The following is a 16,892-nucleotide window of genomic DNA, read 5'->3' as shown; positions in this document are numbered from 1 at the left end:
TCACTAGTTTATCGTTAGTTTTGGGTGGAAGCTGAAAGAGCAGTATGGTTAGAATTTGCTTGAACGTTCTAGTGGGTATCCCCGCATCGGGAAAAACTACTTATTGTCAGCAAGTGGTGGCTCTACCTGATCGGAAATTCCGAGTTGTACACGTTTGTTACGATTCGTTCATTCAAATAGATGTTAGCTACGATAAATTTCGCGATGAAGCTGGGTTGTATAAAACGCGTAGGCGCACATTGCTGTCCCATATCGAAGCAATTGTAATTGCACTTCAAGAGAACGATTCTTGCAAAATCGAAGAGCTATTATCAGATTGGAAGCGTGAATTCCAACAACCGCTGAATATTCCCCGTGAGCTGGAGTCATCTGACACTGTGTTTCTGATCGATGATAACAACTACTACAGAAGTATGCGAATCGAATGGCTGAAGATGGCGAGAAAATATGCACTCGGATTCTTTGAAACGTACTTTAGTATCCCACTTTCGCTTGCCGAGCACCGTAATCGCCATCGTGGGAGTTTGATCAACCAGGATGTAATTAATCGAATGTACACTCGCTTGGAAAAACCTTGTGGAAAGCTCTACCGTTGGGAGCAAAACTTTATTTCGATCGTGAACACTGTCGATCTGGACATCATTGTGGAGAAAATTCATCATTGCTTCGATAATCCTCAGCATGCCGTGGCTGCCGAACTGAAGCTTGGTCCGATGGCACAATCCAAGGTTCATCTGCTGGATAACATGCTTAGGAAGGCAGTATCAAGCAAAGTGGCCGAATCGAAAGATTGCGGAATGTCGAGAGAAGAGCTGCAGTGTTATGCGACCATGTTGCAGAAAAGGAAAAAGTCTATTTTGGAGCAGATTCGATCTAATGGACAAGATGTTCCTGACGAATTACTGCCAAAGCTCGTAAAAGAGTTGTTATAGTAAGCAGTGCTGTTTAGTTTTAAAATTTGAAACGAAATAAACTGTATCGGCTGATATATGTATACATGAAATAAGTATTTTTATTTAGCTAGCACCATCTAATACAATGTAATAGCATTGCATTGCTATGAATCATTTGGTTCAAGGCCACGATTTTGTGTGCAAAGAGAATAACAAATTCAAGAACGTTCTTGTTTTTTAACGTTCGTTTTGGCTCGAATATGTGAGCTAACTTCAAAACCAGGCTGGACCACGAGGTCGTGTTTCGTGATTGGATAAAAGAGATATTTTGAATGACATCTGCTCAGGATAGTAAAGTTTACGGTTGATATTACAAAATGTTAGATGAAAGTACGAAGAAATTATTTTTTAAATGCATTTCAGCCTTTTTTAGACTGGAATATGTTGCGATTTATCATTGGTGTACTCAAACGTCAAATGGTTGGAAATGGCCAAACCCGTTTGTTTGACGCAGGACGTAAACCGCTGCGCATTTATTGACAAATGCTCTGACGTATATTTACGCGCTTTCCCGTTGTTGACCGCTTAATTTTTCGCGCGTTCCTCAACATCCGCGCCTAAAATTCCATGAATCTGTGTATTTCGTGTGAAGCCGTATTCCGTGACCGATGAATACGGTACAAAATTTCGTCCGCCGCGAGTCCGGCCGTGGTAAGTAGCAACGTGCTACGTTCTGCCGTATGAACCATTCTTCCGTACGCTAACCGGTGCCGGGGGTGGATTTTATTGTTCGTTTGGCAGGATTTTCGCGCCAGTACGATGTCCTGTTGTTGCGGATGCATGTCCACGAGCGGGACAGTTGGAAGGGTATCACACCGTCCGAACTCTCGCTCGACTTTAACCCATCGCCCCCGATACTGGCCGCAAAGTTTTCGAAACGGCGCGATCATGAGCACATACTGGCGATCGCGAACGAGGACGGGAAGATAGCGCTGCAGGACACGAACCTGTCCAATAGCGTAGCAGGTGGCGAGCGAGCTCTGGAAGGTATGCAGTGCCATAATAATGCCGTGTTTGACCTCGAGTGGATGCCGGGTGAGGCAAAGTTGGTGACGGCGTCGGGTGATCATACGGCACAGTTGTGGACGCTGACAGAGTCCGAAATGGTGAGCACACAGACGTTTCACGGGCATTCACGTTCCGTGAAAACGGTAGCGTTCCGGCAGGATGATTCCGCAGTATTTGCCACGGGTGGACGCGATGGAGCGATAATGATCTGGGACATTCGAGCGCAACCCGGAATGGACATGCTTCCGCGTGCAGACAATTGCATTTTCAGCGCACACGCCGGTGGTCCCGGAACGCCGGCGTCACATCGCAAACGATCACGCCTAACGCCAAAGATACCGGCCCAGGGTTGTAGCAGCAGCATCACCGGGCTTGTCTTCCAGGATGGGAATACGCTCATCTCGTGCGGTGCCGGCGACGGTATGGTGAAGGTATGGGATACCCGGCGTCACTATACAAGTCACCTGCGGGAAGCGATGCCAAAGCATTACTTCGCGTACGCCGGTACGACCGCGTTGAAGGGTTTCACAAACCTCGCCATCGACGAACAGCGGCATCGGCTGTACGTGAACTGCATGGACAATTACATTTATTGTTACAACATCTCCTCGTATGACGACAAACCGCTGCAGCGTTACGGCGGGTTCAACAACGGTACGTTCTACGTGAAAGCCGCGCTCAGTCCCGATGGGCAGTACCTGATCAGTGGGTCGAGCGATGAGCGCTGCTACATCTGGAATGTGGACAACGGGAAGCCGCTGGTGAAGCTGGCTGGCCACTCGGCGGAAGTGACGAGCGTGGCGTGGATGCAGAGTGAACGCGACGTGAGAATCGTGACGTGCAGTGACGATGCACGGCACAAGATCTGGCGCATTGGCCCCGAGGAGATAGACTCTGACGATCTGCATTTGCTGCGTGGTTCCGCCGAGTATTGTGATTCCTATCGGTTGGAACCGACGCATAAGCTTAAACTGAAGGCGTTAGATTTCACTCCCAAATCGGTGCGAGGGTTCGTGCGGCGCAACGAAACGACACCGAGCATGCTAGAGGACCTAAACCGTACGCCAAAGGCTTCCGATGCCTTTGCGACGGCGGGATCAAACTCTTGCTCGAGGCCAGACACGGAGCGATCCGGCAAACGAACGTACTCCGAAATGGCGAAGACAGAAGGCCACGTTCGTTGTCCACCGGTGAAGCGACCATATCGAGAGGAAGGCCGTGGTCGCCGGTTATTCAGCCCGCTGAACACCAAATCGCCACTCTGCATTACCGCCCTCGAGATTGCCGCGAGTTCGTCCTCTTCGCGGAGCCTTAACGTGATCCTGGAAGCGAGCGACGAGCTTCAAGCTGACGCATCGCCGTGCAAATCTCCACTGGCCACTGCGAACATAATCCTCCGCTCACCGGAACCCACGCTAGAGCACCGGTGCGCCTCTCCAACGTTGAACGTGAAGTTGCCCAACTACGTCCTCGACGGAGAGGCACCGCATTTAGTCAACGTGATCGCTGCGTCCTTCGCCATAACCGATGGCTCATCCGGCTCGGGAGTCGGTGCGCAGAACGATGGATCGCCTAGTGGTGGTGTGAAGCGGAAGATGAAGGAACGCCTTGACTGGTTGACGAAGATACGGAAGCAAAAGCAGATGCAGTCGGTCAAAGGCATAGAGAATAGCTACGGGACATTGCAGGAGAAAGACACCAAGTCGTCGGGGGTGCTCTCGCCACGTCTTCAACAGATGAAAGCGTGCGATGGAGGAGCGCTAGGAACAAATGGAGAAAGCAATTGCCATCAGCATCTGCACCAACATCACCACCTGCTGCAGGAGAACACCTCTGCCAATCTGCCGCACCTGCAAGAGAAAACTTCCGGCACTATCACGGAAACTCCGACAACACCGCGTAGAAGATCCTCATGGTCGCGGGGTTGTAACAGTCCGCTTGATGAGGGGTACGCCGTTGCTGGAGAAGACGATTTGCACGTCCGGGGCGTTGTAAGAACGCCCAGGACACGGCGGTACTCGATGAATGGCGTACGGGGTTCGGTACCGGTTGCTTCGGAGTCGGCTTCCATTCGACGGTTCCTGACAGTGACAACTCCCACCAGCCGAGCGAATGCGCAAACCTCGAGCTGAAGAACTGCACAAAGCAGCCAGCCCTTCCAATGTGAGGCCTTTGATTACGAAAGACGGCGCGATGATGCGGTTTTTTTATTACCTCTGTTGGCCTTCCATTCCAAGAAAAAAATCTAACTAAAAAACTAATGGGTTGTTTTACGAACCCACCAACCTATTGCTCAAAATGAGCAACTTCGAATTACCTCTTGATTTACGGTTTAAGTTACTTCAACTCTGTTTCACTGAATTAAAAACATTTGCAGCGTTGAATGAGAACTACGACAATATTCTTAATATTCAGATATCGTAATGATATGCGCCTGGGGAGAGTGAAGGAATGCTCACGCCAGTAATGCTACTTGTTTCTTGCATTATGAAGATTTCAATTGGTTTTATATTGTTAAGACACTCAAGACATATAATGCGCGTTGTAATTATAGATAAAATTCTTTTTTTTTTTCGACTCTTCCCGTTCGGGTTGCAAGTCAACAGTCTTCGTTCTTGCGCGTTGGGAAGATGAGGAATTACTGTAAAAAAGAAATATTGCGCGTTTTGTACTGAAGGTATCGTTAAGAGCTCACTGCTTGAGGGTGATGATGAATTTTTCCTCAGGACGAATTTTGTGACGAAGATCTTGATTTAAAATACAAACAAAACTGTTTTGACAAACATTACGCTTATGTGTTTCACTGTCTTTTGCTGCGGAAGAATTAAACGGTTATTTACACGTGTACAGTAGATATTTCAGTTTTGCAATTGGAAGTCTGGCGCATTACGTACCATCGCTTCCTATTCACCATGGCAACAAGGAACCAGGGTATGTTCGAATCAAGACAAACCACTCGAAGTCGTGACAATAATAGACACAATCGCGCTTCTTAAGTGGCGGTTTGAAAGTAAGAGCGAAAGTGTTTCATATCTCGTCTTATAAAACAACACGCTTTCCCCTTTGCAAAGGGTCAGTTTAATCGTGTTGCTCCTGCGTGAAAAAACCCCAGCACACGATGGCTAGTTTGATGAAGCAGTTCCACGCACCATTAGTGCTTTTGTTGGGGTGTGTGCTGCTCAGTGCTGAAGTTAAAGGGTTGAAATGCACCGCTACCGGAAACACAAACGTTACGGCAAATGGTCGACCGGCGTATGCTGGTCAATTTCCACATCATGCCTTGCTGGTGGCACACTTTGGTGAGGACGAAACACGCCATTGTAGTGGAGCTTTGGTGGACGAACGACACGTTGTAACGGTGGCTCAGTGTGTCCAGGGAAGCAGCTCAGTAGAGGTACATCTCGGTTCGAACTGTCTGCTGGATGAAGCCGATGAGCAGTTTCGGTACGTGTTCAACGCCACAGGATACACCGTGCGTGAAGGATACGACACGGAGACGTTCGTGAATGATGTGGCCGTCGTGAGATTCACCGATGAGGCGGTGCGTTTGCCACCGTGGGTGCGACCGGTACGACTTCCTGAGACCGAAGAAGACCAGTACATCGGACAGGAGGTGCTTTCGAGCGGGTTTGGTATGATGAATTACGCGACGGAGGTGGCCGCTGATGCGCTGCAGTACGTACGGTTGGTGGTGCTGGATTTGGAAGCCTGCCAGGAGGAGTTTAACTTCGTTACGCCTGACAGTGGAAGGTTCTGTGCGCAAGATGCTGACCATGAGCGAAACTGTGTCAGTGATGTTGGCAGCCCGCTGGTACGGAAGGAGGGCAAACTGCAGCAGTACGTTCTGGTTGGTTTGACTAGCTTCGGGCAGAAGTTTGCCTGCAATTTTGGTAATCCTGGGGCGCTGCAAGAGTTGCGCGAACATACTGAGTGGGTGAAGGAAGTGCTGGCTTTGGCGAAGTAATTATGAAATGGAACTAATGATGGACTTAAATAACAACGGGAGTCTTTAGCTGTGCTGTATTGTATTGTAGCATAATATATGAATGGTTGGTGTAATTAAAAATAATCTAAATTTACCATGTTGCATATCATAAAATTTTAATATTAAATCAGGCCAAAATAAAGCGTAGCTCAAAACAAATACAAATTACATGACGATGTATATAAATGATAAGTACTCTAATCTGCTTCTTTAAATGTCTGTGCCGAATCGGATTTATCCGCGCCCAGAATATTTTCAATATTGTTTCTCCTCTGCTCTGACGTAGTGAAATGCAATTGATCGAGATTTTGTTGATCATGTGTAAGCAATTTCATCAGCATGATGAGCCTTTCCATTCAATGAATCCTTTAACCAGCAACGTATTGTAAACGTCTCCGTAAGCTCTCTTTCTCCCTCGTTTTCGCTGATGTTTCGCTTAGTGTTTATCGACTATTGCAGCGCAAAAGCGGTGCAAGATACATTAATCAAAAGGTAAAACGATATGCCCGCTTGTTCGCATTCCACCGTCCGGGTTTGAGGTTTTAATGGCCTATTTAAATGCACCCCCGAACACATAAACACGCCTGGCATGATCGATTTAAGCACTCTAAATAAACACCGCCAATTTCCGACGGCGAAAAGTATGCAAACTATCTAATAAAAGCAAATACACAAACCCAACCGCCATAAACAAACGCAGCACGTGTGCATTTAATCATGGCGCGACGAACGGCACCATGCGTTCCACGTCGTAAACCACTGGGCGCCTCCATAGGGCGTGTGAAGGCGTGAGAAATAAGTGCGCTTTGTGTGAGAGCGGTAAGGTGAGAAAAAAATCTCACATTTTCATCACCTCAGAATGGAGGCGCATTTGCAGCGTGTTCTAAGATGGGTAGACGTTTTTTTCCCCTACAATCTGACGCACCCGTTCACAGAGCATTCGAGCGTTTTCCCCTTAAAGCCCGTGTGGAGCTCACCTTTCGGTGTTTCGGTGAGTGCGAAAGCGAGAAGTTGTTGTGTTTTCTCGGCGCTTTCGATTGCTTTTCGAGGGAATGCAACAGGCGTCTGACGATCGTGGTTGGGGCTATTTTTTTCCCCCGTTCACGTCCATCAGCCCGAGAGCCAACTCGTTTCGCACCGAAAATCTACGCTTGCGCATCCGCACACTGCCGAACGGGAACAGATGCAACAGATGCGAAGCGCTGGTGTTTTTGGCGCCCCGAGCTACACTCAAACGTTTCACGTTTTCGTTCACGGATGCCCGTTTCGTGCCGTGAGCGCTCGGTGGCGTTGAGTTGCTTCGCAGGGGTGAAGGATGAAGGGGGACTGCTGGTGTGGGGGGGGGGAGTCTGGGGGTTGTCTTGCAGCTTCCACCCAACGTGAAGCGAAGAGCGCGCGCCTGTTGATCTTGCACGTAAACGCAAGAGCGAGAACATTAGCGAGTCGGTCTCGGATGCCGAGCGTCGAACGTGAAACGTGCAGTCGGACACATGCCACAGGTTGGCAGGCCTCCCCTCCAACCCACCCAGCGTCCCCTCCCCCCCCCCCTTGGGAGGGGATCTTAATCCTGCCAACTCGCACACTCACACACGAGAGCGCTTCAGCTGTTCTTGGCTGGTAGGCACCGTCGTAGCCGTCCACTACGAACTCGATTCCGTTCCGCTCGGTTCGGTCGGTGTATGCACACCCACACACGTGGGTCAGGTGTGTTGGCTATTTTTACGACATGCCCGTTAGTTTATCTTGTTTGATGCGACCACAGACCGGAGCTACTGCTTGAAGGTTGATCGCGAAGAAAAAACTCCCACAATCTGCCCCGCGATTGTAAACGCGACTAAATAATATTAGGGATTTGTTTGCCCGCGCGTGACACGTGTCATCGAATCATAGTGTGCTTTGGAGTAGCGGTTTAAAAAAAAACCCCGTTAACACCTTCTCATCATCGAGATCGCGATAGATTGACCTATTTGCGTAGTCCCCCGTGGTACCGGTCGCCTGGCTGGTACCGGAAGTGGTGCGTGTCCTGCCCATCATGCCCATCGAAACGTTCGAAGCCGGCCGCCGTCATTCGCACACACTTACCGCGCGTAGTATATATTCCCCAGCCGCCTGCGGCAATTGTGCGCGCGAGCGAGCTAATTGGCTCACTCACGCCGCTTCGGCACTCGGCAAACCATCTCACTCGCTCGCACCACGCAAACGTGTAGCATCAGCAGCAGCAGCAGCAGCCGCCGTACGTAGCATCACAAAAAAAAAACGGAGCCCCCGAACGCGCGTTCGCTCTCGGTGGGCCGGCCGCCAATCAGTATTCTCGCGCTAGCTCCGTTGGACGGTCGTGTGTCGGTTGTGCACGCGTGCACGGGGTTTTTCCTTCGTTCGAACGGATCGCAGTTCACAGTGGTTTTGCTGGTGGTGTGTTCAGGTAGTGTACCGTGTAGTACCGGTGGCGGTTCGCTTCACATCTCTCCTTCACGAACGGTGACGGTGGGCCAAAAATAAGAGCCAACACCCCCCCCTCTTTGGTGGGTGGTGGTACGGGAAAAATCGTGCGGACGGAAGACGAAAGAAAAAAAAAACATTCACCTACGTACACACGCACATTTACGCACCGTGACCGGTCGTGCGGTTTGTGATTTGGTTCTAGCTGTGGTGTGTCTTATCACGTCTTGGGCCGCTCATGTGTGCGATTGCGTTGTGAGCATTCGAAAAGCCTCCACCCGTGGCCCCTCGAGGTGGTTTTCTTTGGGCCTTAGACCATTTTCGCACCTCGTTCGCTGGCCCCGTTTCGCGTGTGTGTGTGGGTGCGCTGGCGCCTGTTAGTGCTGCTTCCAGTGCTGATTACCGGTGACCACATTACCGTGACGCCTTTTGGCGCCTTGATCGGATTCTGCGTGCGTCCGGCGCGTGTGTGCGTGTGTGTGTGTGTGAGTGCGCGTGAAGCATTCGAGCAAAAGCAACAAACCAAAAGCAAACAAAAAAAAGCGAATCTTCCGTTGCGGGATTTTCAGTTTTAATGAGGTGTGAGGTAATCGCCATCGCCAGCGAATCGTACGGGAAGGGTTGTTCGCGTGTTTCGCACCATTGCGCTTCGATCGATCGTTAACGATCGCCCAAAAAGTAGGGGGTGGAAAAGGCCGGGGATGGGGGGAAACCTCCTGCTTGTCGATCGTCGGATGGCGGTTCCCCCGGTTAGCATTTTCCCGTGCCCGTTTTACCCGGTTGTGTCGGTTGGGCTCGAGGCAGCCCTTTGGAAGGTCGTCTAAAATGCTAATGATACCACCTACTACCCCGTCCACCCAAGCAGTGTGTGTGTGTGTGTGTGCTAAAGGATGGGCGCCACATGCCTTCATTCCCACCATCCCACGGCGCTGGTGGTAGTGGCCGTATCGGTAGCGTTGGTGTTTGTGTTCTCTGTGGGGTACCGAACCTTTCTTTATTTTTTTTTTGCAACTTCCTCCCCACTGGTGCAAGGCGCCTGTCGAGTGTGGGTGCTTCAAAGGGCATGATGTAGCTGTGCTGCTGTCCGTTGTCCTCATTTTATCCCTTTTCTTCTTCCCTGACGTTCCGTTTCCACCAGCCAAGGACACAAACGTACCCTTTTGTACCCCAATTATCCAGTTTCGAGGGCTTCTCTCGAGTTCCCCGGGGGGGGGGGGGGGGGGCGGGCGTCACTTTTTTCGCCCACTTTCCCGGCTTACGTTCTTAGTGGCCACTGTGGCCACTGTGGCAGCCAACAGCAAATTACTACCAGCGTGCGGTTGATGAGCAAAGAATGGATGGAATCGAAGACGCGCTGACGATCGTGCTCCCAATTCGCCCAGCCATTGTCCTGCTCCGGTAGGGCGGGTATCTGTGCCCTTCCCTTTTTGAGCGGATTCACAATTCAGTGTCTGCTCTTCACGCTGGCTTCATTGTTCACGGTTCCCGGTGGCAGGAACAACGCACTCGAGTGAAAAAATGACGTTCGCGCGCGCGGTTTCGCCTAACGTCGCCAGTAAGGGGGCTTTTTTTTGTGTTTGAGATTTCGTGCCATTACTTTTTTTTGTCTTGCTCTCCCCGAGCTCATTCCTTCGCTGAGATGTCAAAGATCAGAACACTCGCGTTCGCGTTCACTCGGCCCGTTCGCGGGTGCACCCATATGGGTTTATCACATGCCCTGCCGTGTTCGCGGTGAGTGGGTGTTTGCGTGTGCGATACACGCCGGTACACCGAATATCGCGATTACGACGACCCCGAGCGAGGTGTTACGATCGGTGCACCGCCATGGTGAGATGAGTGCGAGATTCATCTTATCACGTACCTGGCTGAACGTGAGCCCGTTGGGAGGCACCCGCCTTGAGAAGCGCCAACGAACCATGTGATCGAGCGTGGTCTCTCTCTCTCTCTCTCTCTCTCTCTCTCTCTTTTATCTGCCATTTGCTGTCTCGTGTGCACGGTTTGACGATCGTGGAGCTCGCTGGAGCTCTTGATCGACGATCGCTCGCGGGTGCGATAGATGAACCAATTCTGCCAGCGCGTGTGTAAATCGCTTCCCGCGGGATTCTTTTTTGTATTGTTTCAGTATAGACCCGTCTATTTGGGTGAGAAGAAGATGAGTGAAAAACCGCCAAAGGGTGCGAGAGTGTTGCCACTCGAACCCCCGTGCCGTCCCGAAAGCGCTATCAGTGACGCACGTTCTCATACGTACGAACCCCGGGGCGTGAGCGTGTAAATTTCGCGGATAAGAACCTTTTCGCGTGCGCAACTCCCCCCCTACCACCACCCACCCTCTCATCCATTTTAGTACGGTGTGACTGACGCGCAGCGATGGTCCCGGGGTGCGTTCGATAGTACACCCTTCTGTGGGCGACCGTCTAGCTCTTATCAGACGCACGTAGGAACGTTGCCAAAAAATAGCAGGTGTGTGTGTGTGTGTGGGCCCGTGATTCCAGCCTCTCGAAAGGTGCGCCTGGGTTTGGCCACTGGCGGCTGTTTGGGGCACAATATCGCACCTAATCATTCCCCAGCCGAAAGGGTGTTGAAACACGACGAAACGAAAACGAGCCGCGCGTGAATGCGCGATGCTGAGCAAAGCGCGAAATCGAAATTTGACGTTTTTGAGCCGTGTTCGAGCCGGAATTTTCGTGGGGGGTGAGTGTGCTATACAGAGAGAGAGAGAGAGAGAGAGAGAGAGAGAGAGAGAGTATGCAAGAGAGATAGAGCGAGAGCCATTGCAATATGTCAGATCGTTTGTTTAGATTGGCGTGTTAGTGTCCGCATCGAGCCCGCATGTGAGGTGCTGACTGGCGAGTCATGATCTCGTACGGTACGGTTCGTTAGGAGGGAATAAGCCAGCGGGCGTGTGTGAAAAAAAAAACCAACCATCTTACTCCCCGCTTAGTAACTATCGCTTTGGTAGTGCTGTGCGCCCGTAAAGGGACACCGGGCGTGCACGTAGTATTTGCGGATGCCTCCATTTGTATAACTGATCATAAAGGCTGGATCAAAGCAGGCTAAACGAACTTGGCTCCACTGTGCCTAGTGAGCAAAAAAAAAAGGTGGAAAAAAAATAGAAACGAAACAACCCGGCGCAAAGGGACAAGAACCGAATCCGACAATCTCTCTCACCCGGGGTAATCCAATATACGGCATGATATTCGAAACGGCAGCCTAGCAGTCCGAGGCTGTTCCTTCACTGCAGCAAATCATCTTGTGCAATCTAGCGCTGGCCTTATTGCTTCCCGTGGTTTTTGTTGTTGCTGTTGTTGTTGTGATATTGTTTGTTCTGTCTTCCACCCCGCAAGGGCTCGGCTTTATTTGCCCGTTACACCAGCACCATATTCGCGTCCATCTACACATGTCCGAACATTGTCCGGTAGATTCGGTACACGTTATGTATGTTTGCCGCGAGCCACAACATCGAATCGAAAAAGGGCTGCGAGAGAGCCCTTCGTGATTCCAGACACCGTTCCCGGTTGGGGCTCGCGGTTTTGTTGTGGGTTCTTTATACAGTTCTCGTTCAGTTTTTCCACGTTGGCGGTATATGTGTGTGCTTTTTTGCACTTTCCCGGTGAGGTTTCTTTCCCTGAGCGGATGATGGAAATAGCAAACAAAGCCCCACCGAGTGGGTGAACAAATCGCAGCATGCTTTGAAAAATGCTTTGATTTCGAGCAGTTTGTTTTGGGCTCACAGTTCGAGTAGTTTAGAAACAGGGGGGTTTTGACTGAATGAAACAGCGCCATTTAGATGAACTTCAAGTAAGAAGTCGCGGGAGGCGCATTTTCCGTAATAGATCTACCCATTACGCGGATCTGACCTAGATAAAGGTTCAACCTCCGGGGCTCGCGGCCGAGTGAGGGGTAAATAATCGTTCACCTTTTCGCGTGCGCGTGACAGACGGACCAATCTCGGCAAACCAAGCGCATTCCAGCCGGTTCAGAAGCTTCACGAGATCGCGTGTGTCAATCAGAAGCAGTCTGTGAGCTAAGAAGCGAGAACACCACACGATCGAGTGCCCAACGCCTGCGGTGTCGCGAAGGAACGCGCCAAGGTAAGTGTATCGAACTGTACTTGGCAATTTGAGCGCATTGCGATGGTGATTGTGGTTTGTATCATTGATACAGGCATCCTACCCACGAGAGTGTATGACTCTCGTTGCAATGCACCAAAACTGGCATCGCTTGCGGTGGTGTGGGGCAACATAATTAACCCTTAGCGCTCGGTGCCCTCCGAGGGGGCATGAAAGATAATCACGTGTGGAGGAAGATAGTAAGGAGAAATGAAGCAAAAGGGAAGAGAGAGAGAGAGAATAATTTGTTATTTTTTTACTGGACGACAGCGATAAAAATGGTGCCAAGTGCAAAGTATCGATCTTATTTAGGTCTACTACAATTTGTCTAGGGAGAGCGCTGATAGAAGTATAAATGTGAGTCTAGTACTTTTGCTCTTTGAACGATGTCTGAAATATTGCCAACAGTCTCGTATGGCAGAGAGCCATATTTTATCATTTATATTTCGTGTTTCAATCGCAAAAAAAATATTTCACCAAACCAAAACATTACTCCGAGAGCTTTTAGCTAAATGCGTAATTTAACCACGAAAGCTATGGAACGGAGATGCTTCAGTATTTATATCCCGAGGAGCTTGATTTTTGTACCGTTGGCTAAAACCACGCACCACCTCACTTTCGCTGCTCACACGCAAACGAACATGCTCGCGTGCCGGCGAATGTATCCTGTTTCCTGGCAAACAAAACTTTCGTACAAATGCACAACCACCCAAGTGCCCCGGGCCGGTTCGGCTAGCCTCTTCCCGCCGCCCATTGAGAGCAGATGAGGAATGGAACCGCCTTGAAACAGGTACGATGGAAAGATTTCGTTGAGCTTGTCAGGTTCAGCAAACTCACATTGCGGTTGTGGTGCCTGCGAAAAGCAAAAACGCCGAAAGGCGCACGATCTGCCGGCCCGAAATGGAGCTGTTATTCACTTTCGGAAAATGTGAAAATGTGGCCCCCCTTTTTCGCCTCTTGTTGCCCCCCGTCGCTCGTGGGTTGGCGGACGGATTCTAAAAACATGTGCTTCCGTTTGCAGAAGTTCTTCGCCTTTTTATTCCTGAAACCCGCACGCCAAGTTTAATGTTAATTAGCTTGAATGTGAGATGGGCTGCCATCGGAACGACATCATTAATTGAAATTAAATATGAGACCTTTTTGCACGCTTTTCTTTTTCCAGCCCCCCCTTGTTGACAAACTCCCGCAAGGTGTGATGTGTGCTGTGTGTAACTTTTGCCTCGGTTGGCGTTTGTTTGTTCTCCTGACTTCTGGAGCTGAATTCAAAACCCCCGTTTCAAACAAACAGCGCTCGATTTGCTTGATCGAATTGTTTGAGAAGTCAATCTCGTTGGGGAAATCGATCGGTTTTCATGTTCATACAGGGGAGATGCCGTGTGGGAAGCGTGTGTTTAATTAGGGCTTATAAGGAAGCCAATTCAACGGAACCTCGAACGGGTGAACGCAGCTAAAAACACACAATTTTAAAGAGCCCAACGACGTTACCATGCAGAAAGAATGTGCCACTTGTGCCGCGCACAAGGGGTTGAATTCTGTCCTTACTCAAAGCGCCATCAAACGCAAATTCGCAGTAAACATTGTGCCACTGTTGGCGGCTCCTGTGCGTTCCTTTCATCCACCCGGAGGGTGAACATTGAAGCCGACTGTGTTGCTGGTGTGTTGATCTTATTTTTTTTCATTGCCCTCCCCGGTGCTTGATTGAGTTAAGTGAAACACGAACATAAAACACAACGAGCGGCACTATGTTGGGCATTTATGCAAATCACACATGCCGCTTTCGGTAGCGAAGTAACGCTGGCTTTAGTCCGGTTCCGTTTCTGAAAACCGAGGGCACACGCAGTCATTGGACTGGTGGTTTTGTTGCGTGGTCGCATTGGGTGGAGTGAATTAACACCACGTTTTTTTATCTGTCGGTCAGTAATTTTGTGCCTCCTTCCCCAGTAGGCAAGCTATTGATCCTGGGGTGGGGTCAAATTTCTTCATCATGATTTTACAGTCTACCGTGCCAGAAATTGATGCGAGTTTGAGGACCACCACCGGAGGGCACAAAAGAAAATGTTTGTGATGAATTACTCCACCATAGTTCGCATGAAAACAAACAAGTTCCGTTGAATGTTTGCTTCGGTTCTTTTTTGTGTGCCCATACGACGAGCATAAACTGCTCCACAAAGAGGTTGAAATGTTGGGGAGAAAAAAAAAGTAGGGCTCCGGGAAGGATAAAACATGAAATAATGCATGCCAAAGTGGCAATAAATTTGGTGGCTTTTCGCCAAATTTAAAGCCCCTGGATGTCTGGAGGCAGGGCTGAGCATGTTATCCAAAGAAAAACCCCACTGGTGGGGAGGATTTTTTTTCTTCTCGGAAGCATGTTGTCAAAAGAGGAAGAGAGAAAAAGTTTGACATCCCTACGGCAAATTTTGCGCCGTCTTGATATCCCCCCCCCCCTCCCACGATTACATTCGTCGTTTTGTTTCACGAGAATGTGCTTTCAACGCTTTTGTTGGCTCTTTTCGTTATCAACACAGTTTGCGCGCTTTTTCTGTCGCTTCTCGCGCATTATCGCGAGCTGTAACTTTTATCTTATTATGTGCGCGTAATATGATGTAATTGATTTTATCGATTGGAAATCCATCGACAGAATGGGCGGAAAATTGGAACCGGTGAAGTGTGGCAATGGCATTAGCGTATTCGTGTAGAAAAAGCGTGATAAAAAGGGCAGTAAAAATTCAGAAATGGATCGAGAATGTCGTTTGAAAAAACCCCTTTTTTTGACTTTCGATTGAACGGCTCAGATTTATGCCGTCGAGTGTCGAGTGAGACATGAACGTGTTTCGAACCATCGAACGATCCACCGGGATCAGGATCGCCATCTGCCATTTTGCTGTTGTAGAGCCTGTGCACCCCACGTTTTATCGAACGCCTTCCCGAGGTCCTGTAACGTTGAGCGTCTCGTTCCCACCTTCACTGGTTGGCAATAAACTTTTTTTGAATCCGATAAACGTAACGTAAGGCATCTGGATGTCAGCGGATGAACGAAGCAACCAAAAAAAAGGACGCTTTCTCTCGTCACCGGTGCTTCCAACAGGTCGTCTAAAACACCCACGGGTTGAAGCAAATTTGACGATTTGCGTGACACTGAAAGAGGGCCGCTTTTTTCCCCCTCTGTCGGGCTTGGTCTTCCGGTGGGAATTTCACACTCGAATCGTACGGCCAGTGCATGCGCTTTTCAGGCTTTTACGATCGCTCGAGATGTTGATCGGCGGTAGCATTTCGGTGGGCTTGTGCGAGACGCGATGGTGTTTCGTCTGCAAGCGCTGTTCACCGGTTTGTGGGACATATAATTTTTTCTCTTCCCTCCCGAAAGGATCCCTACAGAGCACGGTGTAAAACGGACGAAACATTCCCGGCATGTCGCACACAAGTGGTTCCGTTGTGGAGCAGAGTTTTGGCCGCTCTCTAGCACGCATGCTGCCCATACGAATTGGGACCGATTGGGGTGGAAGGGCAAGCAAAAATTACAAGGTTTGAGTGAAGAGAAAAAAAAAATCGAAACGAAATACATGACCATTGACATCCACAACCGAGCGTCGACCGGCATCGTTAGCGCGCTGTCGAGCACTTATGTGTGTTGAACGTCAGAAAACGCGCGTTCGGGGGAGGTTTTTTTTTACCTTCACACGCCTGACTTTACAGCGAGCGAGCGCATAAGCGACAAGGAACTAAGAAAAGAGTAGCACACACAGACATACTTTAGCTCTGATTTGCTTCAAGAAAAATCATCCATCTAAATCTAAAAACTCTTGAAGCGGCGGCTGCCGCTTTCGCTTTCGAGGGCGCGTGAAGGAAGGCAAAAAACTGAAAAGGGATGAGAAAAAGAAAACCACTCGAATGGCGAAGGACTCTGGGGCCGTGGTTGGCCGTCGGGTGCGGGGGCGGCAGCTACGGCTGAGTTTGCATATTTTTAGAGCGGAAAATTATGACAAGTAGAAAAATGGGCGCGCTTTCATAGGAATTTTTAATCAACGAAGCCGCCGTGTTCGGAAACTCCGCTGCTACTGCCGGGGATATTGAATGCGTGAGTGATGTGGGGAGCATACGTGCATGTGTGTGTGTGTCAGTTCCGCAAAAAGTCACCCCAGCCTACAATGGAGTACGGCTGGTGACTAATTTCAGTTTCAATTTAAAGGCTCTCCAACAACGCCTAAAGCTTGGGGTAGTTTTTTTTTCTATTCTTGTGAAAGCCAATACGCTTCACCACGCTTGAGTACGAACATTAAATCGACCATATATTTCGTAGCTAAACCGCATCCCGATCCCGCGCCTTTTCTTCCATATCCACCCCCCGCTGAGCGCTCGTCCTTGCGGGATGGCATCCTTTTTCGAGTGTGTCGAGCAATG

The 16,892-nt window shown here is 49.7% G+C and overlaps 3 protein-coding genes across 3 annotated transcripts; all 3 read left to right on the top strand.

Annotated features, from left to right (window-relative positions):
- Window positions 1–44: 44 nt before the first annotated feature.
- Window positions 45–980, top strand: LOC128723039 (L-seryl-tRNA(Sec) kinase). Its single transcript, XM_053816743.1, has one exon. It carries the CDS (start codon window positions 45–47, stop codon window positions 930–932), a length of 888 nt encoding a protein of 295 aa, XP_053672718.1. The 3' UTR covers window positions 933–980.
- A 581-nt stretch (window positions 981–1,561) lies between these two features.
- Window positions 1,562–4,093, top strand: LOC128726311 (protein lethal(2)denticleless). Its single transcript, XM_053820113.1, has 2 exons — window positions 1,562–1,604; window positions 1,695–4,093. Exons 1-2 carry the CDS (start codon window positions 1,562–1,564, stop codon window positions 4,091–4,093), a joined length of 2,442 nt encoding a protein of 813 aa, XP_053676088.1.
- A 998-nt stretch (window positions 4,094–5,091) lies between these two features.
- On the top strand, window positions 5,092–5,925 carry LOC128726644 (collagenase-like). Its single transcript, XM_053820463.1, has one exon. The coding sequence runs from the start codon at window positions 5,092–5,094 to the stop codon at window positions 5,923–5,925; it is 834 nt and encodes a 277-aa protein (XP_053676438.1).
- The last annotated feature ends 10,967 nt before the right edge of the window (window positions 5,926–16,892 follow it).

The sequence above is a fragment of the Anopheles nili genome, chromosome 3 (assembly GCF_943737925.1).
Source record: "Anopheles nili chromosome 3, idAnoNiliSN_F5_01, whole genome shotgun sequence".
Lineage (NCBI taxonomy): Eukaryota > Metazoa > Arthropoda > Insecta > Diptera > Culicidae > Anopheles > Anopheles nili.
The sequence above is the reverse complement of the archived record's forward strand: the minus strand, read 5'-3'. Positions and strand labels throughout refer to the sequence as shown.

Bases quoted from the DNA above. Each gene is read 5' to 3' on its own strand.
- LOC128723039 (XM_053816743.1), top strand. From the start codon at position 45: ATGGTTAGAATTTGCTTGAACGTTCTAGTGGGTATCCCCGCATCGGGA.
- LOC128726311 (XM_053820113.1), top strand. From the start codon at position 1,562: ATGAATACGGTACAAAATTTCGTCCGCCGCGAGTCCGGCCGTG. The intron at 1,605-1,694 runs GTAAGTAGCAAC...TTCGTTTGGCAG, and splicing joins CCGCCGCGAGTCCGGCCGTG to GATTTTCGCGCCAGTACGAT.
- LOC128726644 (XM_053820463.1), top strand. From the start codon at position 5,092: ATGAAGCAGTTCCACGCACCATTAGTGCTTTTGTTGGGGTGTGTGCTG.